This window comes from Hydra viridissima, unplaced genomic scaffold, assembly GCF_058129835.1.
Source record: "Hydra viridissima isolate aposymbiotic clone 2 unplaced genomic scaffold, HvirCarnegie_v1 scaffold_15, whole genome shotgun sequence".
Lineage (NCBI taxonomy): Eukaryota > Metazoa > Cnidaria > Hydrozoa > Anthoathecata > Hydridae > Hydra > Hydra viridissima.
The window spans coordinates 806,819-829,065 of NW_028324314.1; the positions used below are offsets into that span (position 1 = coordinate 806,819).

Here is a 22,247-nt window from a genome sequence, read left to right on the forward strand (position 1 = left end):
ATTTAGGTTAAACAGCTCAGTTTATTAGGCGCAGAGGATTTTAAACAACTGACAAGATTGGTGATGAATAGGTTTCTTTTATCATAATTTGTAGAGAATCGTTTTTCGTATTTGTTTGTGGTAAATTTTTTTTTTTTTGTATAGTAATTATGGAAATCAATAATTGTAAATTGTTTACTATTTTTCATAAATTTTATTATTTGTTCGATATGTTTTATAGATTATTTACTTATAACCTGTTAACACAGTTCAACTTAAATGGTTATGATGGAAAGATTGGTTTATTATCAACTAAATGATATGACTTAATAGAAGGTAATATAAAAGAAGTTTAAATTATTCAACTTTTAATCATAATATAATTCCTACAAAAATTAATGTTTAATGTTTAATGTCGTCGTTTCGTCATTAGTTACTAGGCTTTGAAAGAGCGCGTTCTTAAAATGCACGCGGCCATTGGAGAAAGATCCATGAAGCGAGTTAAAACTTTCTTCCTTTTGGAATCTAATTATTAGTTTAGATATATTACATAAAGAATCATATGAAGATAAATAATAATAGTTAAGATCATCTTATAATTGAAGTAAGTATATAAAATAGTTGTATATACATTTTTATTAGATAAAGCAGAAAGGATTTAAATTTTATTTAGATAAAGTAGAAAGGATTTAAATTTTTATTAGATAAAGTAGAAAGGATTTAAATTTTTATTAGATAAAGTAGAAAGAATTTTAATTTTTTAAATCGTTTATATTTTGTTTGTTTTAGTTTTTCATTTGGCAGTTTTGTTTTTATTATCTTATTTTTTAGAAGGAAAACAGGGGTATGTATGTTATTTAAAGTTATACTAATGCTATTTCCATAAAATGGTTATTACTACTTTGAAATTTCTGTGATGCTATGAACTATTTTTGTTCTTTTTTAGAAAATTTAGAAAAATAAATTAAAATTTTGTGCCAACACTGACAATGCATGTCACATGTTATTGTATGTAAAGGTTAAATGTTGTTATGAAGATTACAGTTCTTATGAGAAAAAAAAGAAGGTAAAGAGAATTTTTTGTAAATATATATTTTGTATCTTTTTAAATTTTCTTGCATCATTTTTAGAATTTTTGTTTGCACACGTTTATTGTTTGCATATATGCTTTTTTGATATGTATGTGTGTGAATAAGTGCTTTATAGTTGTTTTATCAATGTGTTTTTATAATAATGTAAAGTGTTTTTTTACTGTTTGTGTATGTGTTAATATGTGTTACATAATTGTTTTAAAAATGTGTTTAAATATGTATATGAGGTATTTATTTATTTTAGTATATTAGTATATATTTAACCTTATATACATATTTAAACACACTTATTGTGCTTATAGTTTGTACATATGTTTATATTATGTTCTTTCTGTGTTTTTAAAGTGCTGTGACTTGGTAAACATCTACCTGAAAATCAATTAATGTATTTTAGAGAAGGAGCAGAACATATGGCTTTAGATCGTGCAGCTCAGCGTGATATGCACCTAATGGCATGGTTTAAGTTAAATACTGAAAATGAAAGAGCATATTGCTATTCGTATGTAGACATTCCTTATCACTTTATATTTGATGATAAACATTGTAAATGGAAGGTTATATAAAGGGGTGGTAATAAGGTGATAGTAAGAATGTATAAAGTTAATCCAACTGGAGAATAGTTTTTTCTTAGACTGTTAATTTTGCAAGCAAAAGGAGCAACATCTTGGGAGGATGTGCATACTGTTAATGGTATTGTCCTTGAAACGTTTTGTGAAGCATGTGTTTTGAAAGGCCTGTTGCAAGATGACACTGAATGGCAGAATACTCTTTCTGAGGCGGTTTTAACACATATGCCAAGAAAATTAGACAGTTGTTTTCAATTATTTTGACCTTTTGTGAACCTGACAATCCTTTACATCTCTGGAATACATGCAAAGCTTTTATGATGGAAGATTTCATTCACCACTCAGTCCCACTTCTAATAGCTGAACAAGCTACTCTTCATCAAATTGAAAAGATTATTAATCAAATGTGTTATATAAAACCATATTTGTTTATAGTTGTATACATGTTTAAATTATGTTGTTTCTATGTTTTCAAAGTGGTGTGATTTGGCATTATGTTGAGCAAGATTGATAACCTTGCCAGCCAAGCGATGTACTTATAGCAGAGTTGTGACTTGGCAGCATTTAGTGCCAGGCGGAGTTGCTTTGGAGCTAGGTTGTGTTGTCTAGCCTTTGTTGTGTTGTCAACCTGCTTAGGTTGTGTTGTCAACCTGCTTTGGAGCTAGGTTGTGTTGTCTAGCCTTTTTTAATTATTCTCCAAAAAAAAATATAATAATGTCTGTTAATGTTTAGCGTAATGTGTATGAGAGTATGCAACCTTGATCTTTAAATCTAGGATGTTTTCATGTCCTAAATTTGAAGTAATTAAATAACTAATATTGAACATAAAAACAAGTATTCTTTTATGTATTTATATGTTTAGTAAAAAGATAGATATAGTTAACTTTAAATTGGTTTTCTAATTTTGCCTTTCATATTTTAATTTGGTTTGTTATCTTCACTGGATTTTAGGATCAAGGATGTAAATATTCTATTGTTATGTTATTGTTGTGATGTTTTGTGTTGGTATTCATTTTTAACAATAGACACCTTCATGTTGGTGACTATTGTAAAAAATGAATTATAGGTTGTTTCATTATTGGTACTTACTGCTTTTATTTATTTACTGAAAGCCAAGGCAACATTATGCTAAAAATGCAATTTATATCTTAAATTGGTTTTTTTATATAAATATATATAGTATTGTTAATCCTTTTGTACTTTGAAACAGATTTTATTGTTACATTTTTGATAAATGTTTATATTAACTGCCATGTCAAAATGGGTTACTATAAATAGGTAAATCGATTTTCAGTTTTTATGTGGTGTTTTATTTTTGTTTTTTTTTTTTTTGTTGTTGTAATTATAGTATCATAATTCCATTTTTTTTTCTTTAGGATTTACGATTGACGCATTAATACGATTTATAAAAAGAAACCTGATTACCTTTTATTGTAAATTTTGGTCAGTTAAAATGATATAAATGTATGCAATTAGGTCAATTTTTTTAAATTTTTCTCTATTTTAAGCCTAATAATTTGCTGTACGTAATTTAGGGAATCTTTTTAAATGGGTGGTTAATATTGTAGTTTAGCGCATTTTTCAAATATCGAGTTACTTAAATTTTATAAGATTTTTAACTAATTAATTTGCTTAGTTTGCATTTGCAACACTTTTGAGGAAAGAAAAAATTTTTATATATGTTAAATTCTTATAAATATTAAAAAAAGAAAATTCTTATACACGTAAATCATTGTTTTACATTTCATTATTCTGGTAAAAGGTCTTCATCAAAAACTTGACTACTCTTAATAAAAATAACTATTCTCTTGACCACCATTAAGGCAAAAACGGGGGAGGTCCTTTATTAGTGTCAAAATATTTAAGAGAATTTAATTTCGAGTAACAAAAGGAATTTTTAGTAAACGGTAGTAAATTACCGTTTACTAAAAGCTATTGAAACAGAGGACATATATATATAAAAATGGTCAGATTAGTGCCATATATAATAATTGTCAGTTATTTTTAATAAATTTATTTGGTTGTGTGCATTTAACGTTTTAAAGACAATTTCCTGTTTTAAAGAAAAATGTATCAAGGGGATACCAAAAAATTAACAAATCATGTATAATTTACGTTCGCTTAATATTAATCTTATTAATTAAAGTTCATGTTATAAAAAATATAACAAGAATATAGCCTTACTTTTTCGTCAATATAAAGCATGATAAAGTGTTATTATTTTGTGTTAGTAACTAAAAACATATTGTGTTGAACTTAGTATCGAGGAAAATGGTTCTGCCTTACACTGATATGATCTGTCAGTTGTAAATTACTCAATGTTAAATAATTGGTAAATTATTTTACCTCCGCATACTTTTAATTTTAATTTTACAGATGGTTCAATTTTTTTAATTTGAAGGGGTTTTTCTAAAAGGTTATTAGTTAAGGTTTCGCAACTTTAAATTGTGGAAAACAGCCACTATAAAGTAACAGACCGACCATAACCCGTATTACGGGTTGCTTATTGCTAGTTTAATTAAATATCAATTTCAAGTTAAATTTATTTCTAGTATTTTTGACAAATATATCCAACATTATCCTTTATTTGATTTTTAGAAGTTGTAAAAAGGTGATTTGAAAAGGTTTCAAATGATGAAATTAAACAGCAAATTGAACGGTATTGTAAAAATGTTCCTTCGCGGAAAAAAACAATTTAAAAGAAATATTCTTTTTTAATGTACATATTGTATATGTTATTAAATGTTGTTTAAATTGTTAAATAGAAAGATACGTGGTAACATTCCAACTAACTGCATTACATGTACCTTTTTAAATTATTTTCGTTTTTTTTTTTTTAACAGCTTTTTTTTTTTCTTTAACGTTTCTATAAATCACAATAAAAACTTAAATTTGCTTAATGGTCCGATTAATGTTGTCAATACACATTATAATCTGTAGTAGCAACTTAAATATGCCATTACTTAATACTGTACAGTTTTCTTTAAATATAATTAAATAAGTTTTTAATTTGTTACTCATCTCCGAAAAAGCCAACGTCGCAGAGAATTTGAAGAAAGATCAATATTGTCTAATTGCTTCAGAGAGTAAATTATTTTCATCACAAAAAACAGCAGAGAATAGTTAACAGTTCTTTTGCTTGGATCCTTAAACCTATTTCATTGACAAGAATCATGAAACCACAGCTTGATCAATAAAGAAATTTAACTGAAAACAATTGTGGAAAGTGGTGGAAAAGAATTTACATAATATAGTTTCTTAGTGTTTATATCGTTTTACTAAAGATCTTTGGTGATTGAACTGAAAGTGATTTTTTTTATGACAGTATTTAAGGACCTTTTTATTACTATAAACGTCTATAAATTGAATGGGAAAAATTTGTAGAAGGAAGTTATTAACAGAAGAGAAATGTAGAACTATAACGTTGTGTTGGCAACAAAAAACAGCAGATGTTACTTATGAATGGTACCTTCAGCTCGAAAATGTCAGATAGTTGTTTCATATTGAAAAATCGATATATAATTGTACGAGGCACCATCCTAAAGAATATCAAGTAGCATCATACATTGATACCAGCATACTGAAGGGCAATCACGCACTGGTAGCAGCATATTGAAGGACTGGTAAAGATTCTATGATAAAGGGTGGTTAAATTTTAAGGGCCGATGTTAAATTTGAATAAAACACAAATTATTAATGAATTTATTGTAACATCTTTTTATTATGATAATATGGTATGATTCAATTATGTATGGAATAAAATATCGGCCAAATGGGCGCTGCGACCTCGGCGGCACACCTCCATCCGATGGTGCAAATTTTCGATGACGCTGAGGCATAATTGAGGTTCTATGCCGTTAATGTGCCGAATTATCTCATCCTTTAGCTCTTGAATTGTTGCTGGCTTATCAACGTACACCTTTTCTTTTAAATACCCCCAAAGAAAGAAGTCCAACGGTGTCAAATCACATGATCTTGGCGGCCAATTGACATCGCCACCATGTGAGATAACACGGCCATTAAATTTTTCGCGCAAAAGAGCCTTTGTTTCGTTAGCTGTGTGGCAAGTGGCACCGTCCTGTTGAAACCACATATCCTCCACATCCATATGGTCCAATTCGGGCCATAAAAAGTTCGTTATCATCTCACGATAGCGAACACCATTCACAGTAACTGCCAGACCGGCATCATTTTGGAAAAAATATGGTCCAATGATGCCGCCAGCCCATAAACCACACCAAACAGTCACTCTTTGTGGGTGCATTGGTTTTTCGACAATCACTCTCGGATTAACATTCGCCCAAATGCGGCAATTCTGCTTGTTGACGAAGCCACTAAGGTGAAAATGGGCCTCATCACTGAAGATGATTTTCGTCGGAAATTGATCATCGATGGTTGCCTTTTCTTGCCACCATTCTGACCATTGACGACGTTTGAGATGGTCAGTGGGCTTTAGTTCTTGGGTCAACTGCACCTTGTAAGCGTGTAAATGCAAGTCTTTATGCATAATGCTCATCATCGACGAGCGTGAGAGGTGCAACTGTTGGCTACGACGACGAGTTGATGTGGACGGCTCTTTAGCCACACTGTCGCGAGCAGTAGCGATATTTTCGGCAGTACGAGCTGTATGAGCATGCGCTGGTCTTTTCACATCTCCTACAGACCCGGTTTGCTCAAATTTATGCACGATTTTTCCGATTGTACGCACGTTTGGACGATTAATTTGACCGAAAAACTCACGAAGTGCACGATATGCATTTTGATTTGAACGCCCATTTTCATAATAGGCCTGAATAACTTTAACGCGTTGCTCGATTGTGTAACTTTCCATGGTTCAAATTGAGTCAGTCTGAAATTGAGAAATGACCCATTAAATACAGAAAAATAATTTACATTTAGGTTTGGTTCACATTCAACATCGGCCCTTAAAATTTAACCACCCTTTACATAAGGCTCACAAGATATCTATAATTATCTCATTATCATGAAACATGTTACATTCCATTGTGCATGAATTAAAAAGTTAATTAATACTTATTACTTCAGAATTAATTAGACTACAGCTAAAGCAGCTCTTAAAAACTTTTATATCAAAATAAATTTAAATTTCAATTAAATGTACTCTTTTGTAATGTAAAAAGAATACATTAAATGTACTCTTTTACCCATACAACTTACTTTCAGAAATCAATTCAAGGATTTAGAGATCTTACCCTTCTTTTCTTACTTAATCGATGCTCTCATTATATTGCTATGTTTTTAACATAATTGTACTCAGGAGTAACTCCTCAAAGTCTAACAAGTGGACATGCCAACTGACAATGGTAGCCAAATGTTTCGGAAACCCACATATAGTCCTGATTTTACTTATTTGAAGTTAGATTTCCTATCTTATCCGTAACTCCAACAGTAAACATGAATCCATTTCTCTTCGCTACATTTTTACATTTTCGCCACATCACTACATTTTAAACTAATTTGTCAATGCGGATGATCAGTAATGTTAAAAGAGCTCGTGGAAAAGTTTAGTTAAATAGTTGATATCTTCTTTGAGTGCATGGAGGACTCAATGGAGTGTTTTCAGGCTGCTGAAAACGTGAGTTATGATGAAACCAACATTTCCGATGATCCTGGTAAGTTTCAATCTGTTACAAACATCTCTTTTAAAATCTCTGAAACTAATTAATCAATTTATTCTTCTCATTGAAGAGAACAACAGAGTTGTGGTACGTAAAAATGTGAAATATGCTGAGCGTTTAATGGAAATATACAAGTCAAACTTAGGCGTGATGACAAGTGGCACTGGTTGTGGAATTCTTTTACCCTATACAAAACAGAAGGATAGATCAGTGATTGGACGGAGCGTGGGACCCAAGGAGTACTCTACAACATTGTACAACAGAACCAAATGCGGCTAATTTAACATGACTTTTTCTAAAGACTCCTTTTATAAAGCTGCTTTGAGACATTTTAAAACGTTACCACTACATTAGTCGAAAGTATTGATAGGAAGCTTCTATTTCTTCCTCCTTTATCATTTTCTTCTATGTCTAGTTCTTCCTCCTTTGACTCACCTTTGTCAGCCAGAAGACGTCGTTTAGCTCCACCCATTTAAGGAACTACGGAGATTGATTTTGAAAAGAAGGAAAAAATCTCACTGTGGAGTTGTTCCAAAATCGTTTTTCCCCCTAAGCTCATAGAGAATGCAATGGATAATTTAGGCCAGAAGAAGAGAAAGAGTGCATGAATGCAAAAGCAAGAAGAAAGATGACTAAGACTCAAAGAATTAGCAATTGCTACAGCTTCTGCTACTTTTAAAGTGCAGGATTTTAGCATCAGCAGCGAGGAAAGCGATGGCAGTAAATCTAAAAGCAACAGCCTTCTAAGATTTCCAAGATAAGTTAAATACATCAAACAGCAGCTCATATACCTTGTAACATTCTAAAATCTTTAAGAATTGCGTCTTTGGCAACAGGAATAAAAATTTTTCCTGGATACCAGTCGGCGTTCACTGAGGCCATTATTGGCGAATCAGAAGGTGATGACGGCAAAGATACTACATCATATACCACAGCAGACAGGTGAATGGTTAGTACAAACATTGCTTCTTATGTGAACAAGTCATGGGTTCCACCAAGGCATGTTTCCCTGCCTTGAAATTCTAAACTGATGAAGAGCGGGGTAAAAAATAAAATGTTGTAACTATTGGCGATAGCAATAACTGCTGTCGAACTAGCAATATTATTATCATTTGGGGAGATGTTGTTGGCTTCTGTACTTAAAAATACTTCCGTGGATTTGTTTTCAAATTTTATTCTGTGGTTGATATTTAATAGTAGCTTTATTTGTTTTCCCACCAGAGTTTCATCAAAAATCATGGTGGCCACCATGATTTGTGAATTGTGAATTCGCCACCGGTGGCGAATTTAAAAATGTAATGAAAAATCTACATATGGAAATTCTAACAAAAATTTTTAATATAAAAGCATTTTAAAATAGTCACTTTTTAATTATTTTGATGCAAAAACTATTTACAATATGAACTTTATATATATATATATATATATATATATATATATATATATATATATATATATATATATATATATATATATATATATATATATATATAAAGTTAATATTGTAAATAGTTTATTCGCAGTCAGATTTTAAAACCAAAAAATGTCAATGAGAAAGTGAGCTCATAAGTGTTTTTAAGATACCCAATAAATATCTCCACAGTTTCTGCAGATCAACCAAAACCAATGAGTAGAAAAAATCTCAATTCAGCTTCTAAAAATTCTTTTGCTGAGTTTGTAAACTTAAGATAAAAAAAAGCATTCCCAAGTATATTTTTTGTTTTTTTCCAAAACATGTATGCAATGCTTATATTCTCCTAAGTGCATTCTTTGTGGTATAAAACCAAAAGCCTTACTTGTTTAGAAAATCCAAAAGTTAAAACTAAGTTCAAAGGTTAAAACCATAAATGTTTTGTAATTGAATGTTTGCTTACAAACTGAATATAAAAACGTTTGAAAATAAAATCAAATAAATCAGGTTTTTGGAAATGATTCAGTTAAATTAATGTTTTGTCGGAGGAATGTCAAATGTTCGTTGATGTATTGTAAGAAGAAATAATTTTTTAATTTAGCATTACATCTCAAATACCTAAAGCTCCATAAAGCTTTTAAACCAAATGCAAATATTGACCAAATCAAGAAAAATTCTGTTCTTCTTTATGGCTGTTTATGGTTTTGTATGGCCTGAAAGCAATCCCTTATTCACAGTCATCTTTAAGCAACTGGAGAGAAAGAAACTATCCCAAATAAAAACAAAATTTTGATGATGGTATTGAGACGGATCACTTACGAGGACATTTACGTTGGTTCTGCTGGAGTTAATGCTAGTAAAGTACGTGATGTTCTTTCATGATGGATATTGTATAATTTGAGTTCAAAGGCAGCTTTTAGAAGTGTTTCCTAGTCGAATGTTACTATATGGTGGATACGAATATGTAAACATTGAACCATCCGGACTAGAATTCTAACATCTCATTCCAAATCGCAGCTTTGATAATTTCAGTTCTACAATTAAAACTTTGCATGCAGAATCTTGGAAAGCTTTTCGTGAAGTTCACTGTTGGAGAGTTCATACGGCAGCTCATGTTAAACATGGACAGGTTACCTGTTTCTTTAATACCCAAAAATTTAATTCGTCACAAGTTTTTAGTATTCTTTTAAGATAGCTGCATCAGTTGCAAATTTAATTGGTAATGCAATTGCTAAAGGGCTAGCTTTTACGGAATCCCAGTTCGCAGAAAGACCCTTCGGCGGTTAATCAGGGTTACTCGAAGGAAAAATTCGGTACAAAGCCGCACTTGACCAATTACAAAAATTATAAACTGAGTGCAGCCTAAAAAAAGCATATGCTATTGACAAATTTAATGCGCGCCTGGCAACAGAATGGCTGCGGAAGAAGATTTTTTGTTTATATTAAGTTTGGTCAACTCTATAAAGAATTTATGAACAATATGAAACAAAAAACAGACGAATTTTTGTCAAACTTTTAATGAAACTCAATGTAAATTGGAGATTTCTGTTAGAAGTCAAGGAACATGAACCATTCACAAACCACACACTTCAACACAACATATAGGACAATCCAACAACTCAATCATAAGCACCCAAACACACTAACATAGACAAACATAAATACTATCTTAAAAAAGGCAAAAATCTCCAACCTTAAAATATCCAGAAGAAACTTATACAAAAACTAAGTCCGATGCAACAGAAAAGAAATAAAATGCTTTGCAAACAAATGTGAATATATTCAATAAAAATGAAACAATATTCAACACCATTGATGAAGAAAGAGAAATTAAATTGACTGGCATTGACAGAGCTTGGTGCTAAGTTTACCCAACCAAAAACAGTTTTTCTGAGTTTGCATTTGCAGCTAAGTCAATAGCTAAAATCTCGTCTGAAATGCAAAACAATCAAATCAGTAACGACAGATCTGGAATTTCAAATAACTACTCCGTTAAAACAGTTGACAAACCTACTAAAGCCAGTTGGAGTGCAGAGCTACCTTGGCCTGTTGCTATTTTTAGCTGCTCCACTATTTTTATATGCTATTGATAATTAAGAAAACTGTCAAAACATGTTTTCTGAACAAAAGCGTCATGACACAAAACGCAGTTAGTTCTTGAGAATTTTTCATTGAAGATTGCTCTGTCGTTGAAAATATGTTTGGCTGCGTGATACACGATTCTCATGACGCTTCTCACTTTGACAACGGATACTGTTACAAAAACCCTGCTTTCCAGTAATAACTACAGCATGGTCTGGATTTAGTTGCAGAAGCAATAAATATTTGTTTGAACTAGACTGTTGTGGAGAATACAATTTTTTTTTTTCTTGAGCTCTTTTTTCGATTGATTTTTGTCATTCACAAATCAAGCGATCCAAGCATAATTATGTGTTTATCAGTAAACACTTTTGTAATGGTATATGCAACTCTTATTTGGAATATCGCCAAAGTTATCAAGTGAATACATAACAAATTGGTTTAAGTTAACTTCTGGAGAATTTTTTACTTTTGATTGGTCCATTTTTTTCTACAATAAAGTTTGGAACTTAAACTAAATCAGATTAAAGATTATTAGTTATCATGCGTTTTGATAAAAATGCTTTTTTTTAAACCATCAAAGAGAGCAACAAAATCTTGTCAAAAAGCAATCGAAACTGGTGTTTCTTTTATTTTGGTTTTATTTGTAGTTATTCGACTTTAAAAATGATTTGAATGAGGTAATACAACGTTTAAAGGAAGAAAATTCAGTTTTTCCCAGAAAATGTGTGATTAAGTTGAGATCTGTCTAGAAGTAATTAAAAAAATCGGTTGCATCATTGACTAACACTTTTAAAAACTATTCAGACAAATCGGATTATTGCTGTTATTTAGCAGTCACATTGGTCTTTTTGGTGATAAAAATTGATGTTAAAAGTATTTTGTATGCTAATAGTATTTGGATTGTTTGCATACGTTACCATAATTACAATAGAACTTAGAAAGTAATTGACATAAATTTAATGAACAACTACAGTTTCCTATTACCAATTAGAAATATTTAAAGAAATTTTTTTTTTTTTTCTACATGATTTCTTTGTTTGGCAGGACATTAAAAGACTAACCATGAAAGGTGCAGTTTTAGTGGAGTTGATAATGTTTAGATTGTCCTATGAATTCATTCCTTGTTCATGTTTGGATTTGAGTCCTTGTTTAAATTGATCATTATTTTAAGTTTATTGTGAAAAAATTACCTCTAGAAGTTTTTCGTCTTAAGCTGCACATTGATTATGTTATTAAAAATACACATAAAGTATTAAAGTTAATTGAATTTCAAAAAACCTTCTCATTCTAAAGTATTTTTATTGTAAACCTTTTGTAGAAGTAAAAAAAAGGTTTCGATCCAAACATATTTAAAAAAGATTGAGCTTATTGTAACGAAAGGCATTTCTTTTACAACGTTTTTAAAAACAAACCTTTTTTTTCTACTATATAACATATTTATTCAAAACATCGAATATTTATAGAAGGAAGCCATTCGTGAACTTTGCCTAAGTTGCCGAAAAATGTTAAACAAAAAGTTCTTTATTATGCAAAATGCAACTCAATTTACAGCTGCAGTTATATTATTATGTCTAAGTGAAACCCTATGTATTAAATGTATGGATAAAGAAGTCCGTAGCAATATTGCAGGCGAGTTTTTAATAGCTGGCATATTTTCGATGAACTGTACTGAGGCTAGTAAAATTGATAACAGAACCATCGGATGGATGGAAGCCTTAAAGTACACAGTTGATAAGGTAAATAGATTACATAACAGAATTATATTTGGCTACGTGATATACGATTCTTATGACGCTTCTAACTTCGATATGACAACGTATGCTGTAACAAAAGCCTTGCTTTCCAATAATAACTACAGCATGTGTAATTGTTCCAATACTTATGACAAGTTTTTAGGCTTTGTAGGCCCAACAGAATCATCGAATTCCATTTACGCTCACGAACTGGTATCATATTTTGGAAAAATTCCAATCATAAGTTACGCTGCAACAAGTTTGGAATTAAATGATACAGACTTGTATCCAAACTTCTTTCGTACGGTTCCTTCTGATGCATCTCAAGCGCAGTTTATCGCAGACCTGTTAAATAAATACCAATGGACTTACATTTCTGTAATAGCTATGGATAACTCGTACGGAAGAGAAGGAGCAGATCGGTTCAAAGAAGAATTCACAAAAAACTCTAGCAACAGTATTGATTTAGATATAATAATCCCGGTGGTTTATGATGAGGAAAAATACTCTGACATTGTTGAGAGTTTAAATACAAGCAAAGCAAAAGTAATTGTGGTTTGGTCACAGTTTCCACCGGCGCAGAATCTTTTAAAGAAGGCGGAAGAAAAAAAAATGTTAATCAATAGAACTTGGATACTGAGCAAAGCAGTTGGCAGAAACTCCTGGTTTCTGAATAATGAAATTACGGTAAACAATAGAATTTTTTTAGTTGTTCAGACCGAGGGAATAGACGAGGACTTCAAACAACACTTTTACAGTCTCACTTATACAAACTCAAGCCAGTGGCTTAGAGTAGTATTTGAAAAACACGGACTAAACGAAAGCACGCCAAACTTTAACGTTGGAAATATTTCAAAAACATTCGATCTTAGCGGCGCTCTGTTTGTTCAAAACGCAGTGGAAGTTTTAGTTAAAGCGTTTTTCGAATACCAAAATAGTTATTCTAGTATATTTTCACCAAATACTTACCAAATCATTGAAAACAGGACCAGGTTTAATGAGAAAATAAATGAAGTTAGTTTCTCTTTTCTAAATAACACAAAGACCTTCAGCTTCCATTCCAAGTATCATTTTGCGGCATCAGCCTCGTTCGAACTGTATTCTCTTAACAAATCTGACTTTGTATTGGCTGCGTCGTGGACTTCCTCGAATCTTTCTAATAGTAGACTTGAAATTAAAAATAATGAAACTGTGAAACTTTACGAAATAATTTCGAGTTGTTCAAAACCCTGCCCTCCAGGACAAAAAAGAGTCTATTGGACAGACAATTCAAGCTGCTGGGAATGTGAGCAGTGCCCAAAGAATTCAGTAACGGACATCTTAGACCCGAAGAATTGTTCTGCGTGTGCTGTTGAAGCTGATAATTATTCAAATATAGATCAGAGTGAATGCATAACGCTCAATCGCACATACTGGAAATTAGGGAGCAGCGAATATTTGAAGTACCAAGTGTTAGTCTTATTGGCTTCAGGTGTTGGTGGTTTAACTGCAGTGCTTTTCATAGCTACATTTATAATTAAAAAAATGACCCCGATTGTCCGCTCTTCAAACTACGAGTTGTCCTTAGCTCAATTGGCGATGCATCTTATTTGGTTCATGTTACCACTTCTAGCATTTGGTGATGAGGCGGATTTGAAGTGTTTTGTAAGGATATATTTCGGCAGCTTTTTGCACATAACTATAGTTACCATTGTATTAGTTAGAGTTACTCGTCTCGTCACAATTTTTAATCTTGGTATTACTTGCAAGCTGTCAAAGAAAGAAATGCTGTATATCAGATCCAGAGTAGTGATATTGCTGATATTCTTTCCCAGTGTTTATGTAGCAATAATTTTTGTTGTACATTATAGCAGGTACAAAGTACAGACTATAAATGTAAGAGATGAGAAATTGTGGACTGTGCACAAACATTGCAACTCATCCAGTTTCTCATTAGTTTACTTATGTTACTCGTTCATTTTGTCAATTATATGCGGCTTTCAGACATTCAAAGGAAGAAACCTGCCTTGGAAATATAACGAAACAAGCTATATTGCGTACTCTTTGTTTTTGTCAAACATAGCCTTGAGTGTAATGGTTGGGCTCATCCAAAGTAATTTAGCTTGGTCCGACTTGAAGTTTGCTGTTTGCATGTTAATAAATGCAACAAACTTTCTTTTGATGAGCATTTTGTTTATCAACAAAATAAAGATCATTTGGTTGAACCCAAAAAAAAACTCTCGCGCAGAGTTTCGGAAAGTAAGTTTTACAAGCATATTTTCAAACGATTCTCAATGTTCCACTCTTCCAATTCAAAACAACTCAGAAATGAACGAATCAAACGTTGGCAATGATGTTTCTTCATTTAGTTTAAATGAATACAACAGTAATGAAATATCAAAATCTGATCTAAGAAATGTTGTTTCAATTGAATCTCGACTTGATGCAGATGAAATAACAAAGGAAACAAATCGTGAGCATCCTTTATGGTTTAGCACTCTGGATATGCTTTATTAAAAGGTTTTTTTGAATGCACTTTTATCGGTAGCCTCATTCCGCATATAATCAATGTCATAAAGTGTTCTCACAGAAATGATTTAAAAAATATGAAGACTTCTAATAAATTAGGAAGCATTTTAGATGACTTATTACTTAAAAAATTAGCGACCACCCTCACATGCAATCTGCAGAAAAGATTTTTCTACAGTCTTTATATTTCAAACACATATTTAGTTTGATTGTAGTTGCTATGTTCCGAATTTTTGAAATAAATTTCAGAACTTAAGTAACTTTAGAAATCTTTTCCTTTTTTTTTGGGAAGCATATTTTGGTTGCGTTGCTATTTACTTTTGATGGCACTCATGTTGATTTAGCGATGTCTATTTTAATCTTTTCATGTACTTCAAATTGCAAATTTGAAATGTTTAAATAAATTTTTTTTTGTTTTTGTTTTTTTCTTAGTTTTGCGCGACATTAAAAGAGCAACCATCAAAGTTGCAGTTTTAGTAGGTTTGATAATGTTTAGATTTTTCAATGAATTCATTCCTTGTTCATGTCAGTAACAGCGCTATATTTCATGCATGTTGGCTTACTTATATATGTGATTTAGGCAAGAAATCCGAATAAACGGTTTCAATCAATTAACTACACACCTGGAAAATCACACTTAAATTTTCAATCTAATACGTGGAAACCAGGATTTACAAACCTTTTTCCTATATTGGCAAACAGCAGCTCAACCAATCACCTTCAATGTTATTTAATCCACTGAAGTATTTTTTTAAATTTGAGCAGAAGCAGGGCTTTTGTGAAATTCCCATTTTTCAGTAAATGTAATAATATTAAAAAGCCAAGAATGTATAAGGAAAAGTTGCAAAATCCAAATGATATTCATCAATTATTTGTCTTTAGTCAACCTTGAAGTTTTAATCGGTGGTAGGTATAAATAAAACCTTTACAAATATAAGAGAGAGTTTTTTTAAATATCTTCCTCAAGTTCCATTTAATTTTATTTTATTCATTATATGATAATTACATTGTTGTGTATAAATTACACGGTGCTGGATAAATACAGACCAACCGTGTTTGTCAATGTACAATAAAAGATAAATACCAAGCACTCTTCAAAACACGATTATGGGAATGAGATCATTGTATTAAGCAGATATTTTCATTGCGAAAGCAAGAAGTGAAAAAATATTAAATACTAATTAATCTCTTTTTCACCAACAATTGATCACTTTAAATAATGAATTGTTTTTAATCTCACAATAAGGTCTTGCTAAATTTTATTCTTTCATCCAGCTTCTCCATTGTTAATTTTTAGAAAATACCTTGGAAAACTTTTGGAAGTTGACAAAGGCTGAAATATGCAACGTTACGTAAAGCACATTGTGGATCAGACTGATTACAAGGCCAGTAAACCTAATTTTAACGCAGTTTAAAGACAATTTTTAACTGTAATTCGTTTTAAAAAGAAAATATTTTACTATCGCATGTTTATCTATAAGTTTTTATATCCTCAGCTCAAATAAGTTATCATCTCCTGATTTGTTAAAAGTTCAAGATGCAACCTATGCTTGGGGTAATGAAAAGTGAAAAAATAAAAATATCAGAATTAATTTACACCAGGTCGACCTTCAGCCTTTTTAAATTATAGACGAATGACTAATGCTCCTTAAAAGACTGAAGACCTATTTAGGCGTAAATTAGGATAACCTACTATTTCTATCTCGCAAAGTTGAAGAGGTTTCGAACACTTATATTCGAACTTAAGAACTTTGATAATCTGTTTGAGTGTTTTTAAATGAAAGCTGAAATTTTAGGAAGCCTAAAATCATTCTCAAAAAAGAAAAAGTATGAAGATTTTTGTTCCCAGTTTCTTCACATTCGTATCGAAGAAAGATACTTTTACAGAAAATCTTGTGACTTGTCCAAGTTTTTTCTGTAAGAAGAGTTTAATTGGTGAAGCAAAAAAAAGATTTTACTGACCAGTATTCTCAAAAAATACGAAGTATTTTGGAACCTCAAGCTCAATTAGAACATAAACTTTATAATAGGTAAATGTAAACATATATAATAAAAATATTACTTTATTTTTATTAAATATAGATGTTTATATTTACCTGTATATTTTTATGTGTTATCGGCTGTTTCACGTCACACGCGTTTAAGAAAATGACACGAAAAAAAAACAACTTTTCTCAGACGGTCTAAAATCATGACTTTGCTTTTAAGATTGTTGTTTTGCTTTGATTACTATGATGTCGTCTAAGAAAAAGTTACAAGCTAATAAAGCTTTTGTTTTAATTTCAGTTTGTAATTTAGTAAAATCGATATGTTTGTTGGGTTTAATATAAAGTTACTAAACCAAACTTATTAGTTTTCCGCCATTCTGCTGTTTAAAAAATAGCCCCCCAGTCAGATACGCCGTTTGCAAGGTGGCAATTCCTGCAGTATAGATCGCCAGATAAACAGGTGAAGAGTTAATGAGCTAAAAGAATAGTTGTAGTTCAGTGTGAGATGAAAATTCAAATTAACTTGGTTTGAATTAAATTGGGAGATTTCTTTACTTCCGTTTGTCAATTTATATCAAACAAACAAATAAAAACTGTCGACGTCATGCAGTGAAACTGCAAAGAGCATACAAAAGAAAGTGAGATCTTGTAAGAGAAAGTTAGAGCTTATAAGATAAACAGCGTTAAAAGAAACCAATCCCTTGTTAACACATTTCACTCACGAGTTTTTTTGACGGAATGGCACAATTAAGCGTTTTTTAATCTCTGTTATTGTCAAAAAAGCGTTTTTTAATCTCTGCTCAGCAGAGAACTGCTGTGACTTTAATGCTTTATCGCGTTTTTCGTAAATGATTTTGTAAAACTCACGGAGTGTTTTCTGTCTTAACATTTCAATAAGAAGATGCAAAACATTCCTTTCGATTTTTATTTACGGCATTAAACTCTCTATCTCTTTGTTTTATTTGCCATGCAAAATTAAAAAGTATTCACATATAATAATAACATTTTTTGAACTTTAAACTGTCAATAATTCATAGTAAGAGTGGCGAGATAATTCAGATCCAAATTAGTCGAGTTTCGTCTTGATTTCTAATTTTGTCGTCTAATTGACGTCAAAACAATTTTTTTTTTTTAACCCCAATTGCCTTTTTTTGTTATTGAATTTAAGAGCGAGCTGGCCAATAATATATAAACTCGATATCTGACTCGCGCTTCAGCAGGCAAGCAAATTTTTTTCCTTACAGATTTGTTTTGCTAGCGAGAAATGACGCAATGATAAAAACAAATCAAAACAAAAAGAATTATTGTCAGTTTAAAGCGACTATCGGCTTTTAAAGTTTTTAAAACTTGCTTGACTTTTTCTTGCGGAATTTTTGTGAAGTTAATGTATATAACTGGTGCTAGCTGCTACATTTATTCTGTCCTCCCGTAAAACTAAAGAATGGAACGTATGACATATACTAAAAGATTTCAAAGCGATTCAAGTAAAAAATACCAAAGGTATAAACTATAAAATATAAATTTTTAGTGAAAGTAAGCTGAAATAAATGTTAGTTAAAAAACTCTAAGTAGTTTCGGTACAGTTATTTTAATCAAGTAGATTAAAATAACTGTAGATATCAAGTATAAAAGTAGATTAAAATGTCTGTAGAGATTGTACTCTACTAGATTGAAATATGCTAGATATAATCTGCTAGATTAAAATATACAAGATATTCTAATCTGGTCGATTAAAATATCTGAAGGTTGTTTACAGATATTTTAATCTACTAGATTAAAACAGAGATTCCATCTTTTTTTCCTCTTTTAAAATTGTGGAGTTCATATTAAAAACATATTTCTTTTATTTTAAAAGAAGGTTTAGAAAATATAATGTAAAGTGCATTTGCTTTTGATACATTTATTACTTGTATTAAGTCCTTTTTTTATTCTCAGGCTACTTTAGTACTGTTGTTATTACTGAAAAAGCTCTACCAACCAAGACAATGGTTCTTTCTCATTTGTGTAATTTAGCCAAATGTAATGTTTATTTCCCGCCCAAAAGTTACAACACTCTTGGAACATATATTTCTGAGTGGGTGTATTTATATTTCTGAGTGAAGTGTTCCAGAACTAGGATGGAAACAATTTGAGTTTGTTGAATTTAATTTGGAAGCTGCGACATTGGTGCCATGCAACCAGCTGTTTCAATTTTGAAAAGAAGATGATCAGAATATCAAGGTCATTATTATTATTTATATAATCATTTTTCGTGATAAAAAAGATTACAGTGTATAAATAATTTTTTTGTATCAACTATTAGAAAAGTCAAAAGAAGTCCATGCACCTAGATTTTCTCATAAGCTGAGTGATAAATATTCAAATACAGGTGATGAAGAAGATTTATTTAAAGTTACTCCAGATAAACTATTTGGTTTCTTAGTATTTATTTCAACTATGTTGTTTTTTAGAATTAGAAAAATTGAAAGCAGCACAAGTGTGTTACTTAGTTTTCTGCTTGATTTGGTTTAAAAAAATGTTGGCATTGAATTTTCAACTTTAGATGATTTTAAAACTGGTAAATTAAAAAGGAAATATTCAAATATAGGTGATGATGGAGTTTCTTTTAAAGAAATGACAAAAAAGCGTGAGTACTCACTTTTATATTTTTTCGTATTCACTTTTATATTTTTTATCAGTCTTACATTACAGATAGCTTATAAAAACTGCTTCTCATTCGTTTCAAAAAAAGATGGTTTTGACGTAGGCAATATCGAGACACTCGTTGGCGACTTGCTAAATTAAGCAATGTCTAAATTGCAAAAAACAAGAAATTGAATAATATAAAAGTTCTTTTTTTTTTGTTATAGCATTTGTATTATCTAGTCTGTATTTAAATATTTAAATATGTTTTTATAAATTACTGCAAAAAAGTTGTCATACCTAGATTTTAGTGTCATTAATGCCCAAATACAACGATCATAAGTTTAATTTGGACGTCCGCCAGACGTCGTAATTCGTCCTAAGAGTGTCTAAAAAGAACGTCCGTGGACGTCTAATATGGACGGACGAAAGGTGTTTCATTTGGACGTCTACTTGGCGTCCATTTGACGTCCTAAATAGACGTCCTAAGTCCAATATGGACGTCGTTGGACGTTCAAACACCCACTGAGAGTTAATATAGTTTTCTAATCGCAAATATAAAAACAGTTGCATCAGATCTGTCAAAACTAAGAACTTTCGTAAGAACTAATGACAAGAGCTTTTCACAATGTTAGTGTAAATGCGATAACGCGTTGTACGCTAAATACTTCCTAAAATCCGTTGTATTCTAAGTAAAATGGGGTTAACTCGTTTTATGCAAAATTAACGCCGTAACCCGTTGTATCAGATTAACAATTTTACAATAATTTTAACATAACACAGTTTGGCAAAAATGTTTTTTCTTTAAAAATACGAAAGATGTTTTTAGTTTCAGTCAGATATTTATCATTTTACAGTTAAACTCACGTAATTCGAACTCGTATAATTCGAAAGATCATTTAGTTCGAAAAACTACTACGGTCCGGTCAGGAATTATTAATAAACACTGACAAGAAAACTCCTTCATTTCAAACTCACATAATTCGAAAAATTGTGTAAATTGAATAGATTCAAGGGTCCCATAGAGGAACTTTTCATCGTGTAATTCAAAAATGGTTTTTAGAGTTAGAGTCCTTTTTATCTTTCGCTACTTTACAATAGTTAATTTGATATCATTAGTTGTAATATGACTGTTTTAGAAACTTTGAATGAGGTAATAAAACATTAGGATGGAGGTAAATCAGTTTTACCCACAAAAAGTGTCATTAATTTGAGGTCTGTCTAAATGTATTTAAAAGCAAATGTTGCTCCATCGACTAAAGCTTTACACATTTATTCAGACACCAACTGGATTACTGCTGTTGTTTAGCAATCACATTCGTCTTTTTTGTGATAAGAAATTGATGTTAAAAATATTTTATATAGTATTACTATTTGTATTGTTTGTATATTTTGTCATAATAACAATCAAATTTAAAAAATCATTTACAGCTTTCTAAAGCTGTTGAAAAAACTTTTGCACGGCACCAAAGTTTTGAATTGTCCCAGAGTATAGGCATCTAAATTTTTTTCAAAATACAACCTATATTCTTTGTCCAAGTAATGTATCATGGCTTAAAGGTCCTTCTTCTTTGTCTCTGTAATTGGTACCACACCCGTTAGGGGTTCAATATCTGCATTCGTAATTTTTTCAACTTGTACTCCTCGTTTGAAGCTCGAGTTGCTCGAAATGGTAGTTGGCTATTAAAGTTTTTCTTAAAATAGATGATTCCGGACTGTCTATTAACCAGGCAACCGGGCTTATTTCCAACTTAGATGTATCCAAAAATGTCCCGAGGCAAATCAAAAAATTTTTCTTACCCATATCAATGACCTTCAACGACCTGTCAAGTTAAGAGCTGCAAATAGCATGGCTTTGCATTCTCTTCTTTGCATAACTTACATAGTTTCGCACGTTTTACAAGTGAAAAATATCAAAGTGGTGGCAAAGTCTCTATCTGAACCTGGACAGCTACGTTCTGATATAGAAAACTTATACTCAATCGTAGCAAATGTGCCATTTTCAACAAACCTAATTTTGAGGAAAAAAGCATCGTGTTTTTTTAAATTGCTCTTCAAAGAATTACTCCAAACTGTTAGATTCCGTTTTTAGAAAGTTAATGACCAAAATAAATAGCTTGCGTAACACGAGACGTAGTTTGGTTTCCTTCCCGTCTAAAACGCACATGATGCCATAAGCCGTGTCTTTTACATGAATCCAAAAGTTGAAGTATGAAAGCTGATAACTATAGTACCTGCTATTATTGAACAGTTTGGGCAAATCCATATTTATGGTATATGTTTGACTTCCAGGTAATGTACTTTTTACAGCATTACATTTAATAACTTCAGCGACAGCATCGACCTTACGATGTTGTTATTCAAGCTCTGTCTTACCTGATGAGGCCACCTGTACGTTATCATTTTTTTTTTTTTAGATCAAGAGCATCACACGTTTTGTACACGTGTCAACCCTTGCTCTTTTAAATTAAAGCTTAGGGAAGTCTTTCAAAAAAAACAGATCGGTAAAATTTTCTCCAGGTCGTTAATTTGATGAGCCAAGCACATTCTTTTATTATTTAGATTCGAACTGTAATGGCTTTCATCCTTGGGAAAGCTATTAGTTTTGATTTTAATCATTTGCCCGTC

General features: G+C 31.2%; 2 protein-coding genes, 1 long non-coding RNA gene and 1 pseudogene across 5 annotated transcripts in view; all 4 read left to right on the top strand.

Annotated features, from left to right (window-relative positions):
• The window catches only part of LOC149878036 (uncharacterized), a 45,150-nt gene that overhangs the window by 17,672 nt on the left and 5,231 nt on the right, over positions 1-22,247 (top strand). The gene's annotated exons all lie outside the window — the stretch shown is intronic.
• LOC149878038 (uncharacterized) lies at positions 355-3,365 on the top strand. 3 transcript variants are annotated; one of them, XM_090072412.1, is made up of 4 exons: positions 355-583; positions 811-1,045; positions 1,465-1,569; positions 1,702-2,958. In XM_090072412.1, the coding sequence occupies exons 2-4, from the start codon at positions 1,011-1,013 to the stop codon at positions 1,898-1,900; spliced, it is 339 nt and encodes a 112-aa protein (XP_089928538.1). In that variant the 5' UTR covers positions 355-583; positions 811-1,010; the 3' UTR covers positions 1,901-2,958. The 3 variants fall into 3 exon arrangements, 2 of the variants coding, with proteins under 2 accessions (XP_089928538.1, XP_089928539.1); XM_090072413.1 differs by lacking the exon at positions 355-583 and having other exon boundaries at positions 894-1,045; positions 1,416-1,569; positions 1,702-2,960; XR_016447488.1 differs by lacking the exons at positions 355-583; positions 1,702-2,958 and adding an exon at positions 3,013-3,365 and having other exon boundaries at positions 901-1,045.
• Positions 12,084-15,156, top strand: LOC149878039 (extracellular calcium-sensing receptor-like). Its single transcript, XM_090073039.1, has one exon. The coding sequence runs from the start codon at positions 12,271-12,273 to the stop codon at positions 14,995-14,997; it is 2,727 nt and encodes a 908-aa protein (XP_089929165.1). The 5' UTR covers positions 12,084-12,270; the 3' UTR covers positions 14,998-15,156.
• Positions 18,359-19,781, top strand: LOC149878040 (uncharacterized; annotated as a pseudogene).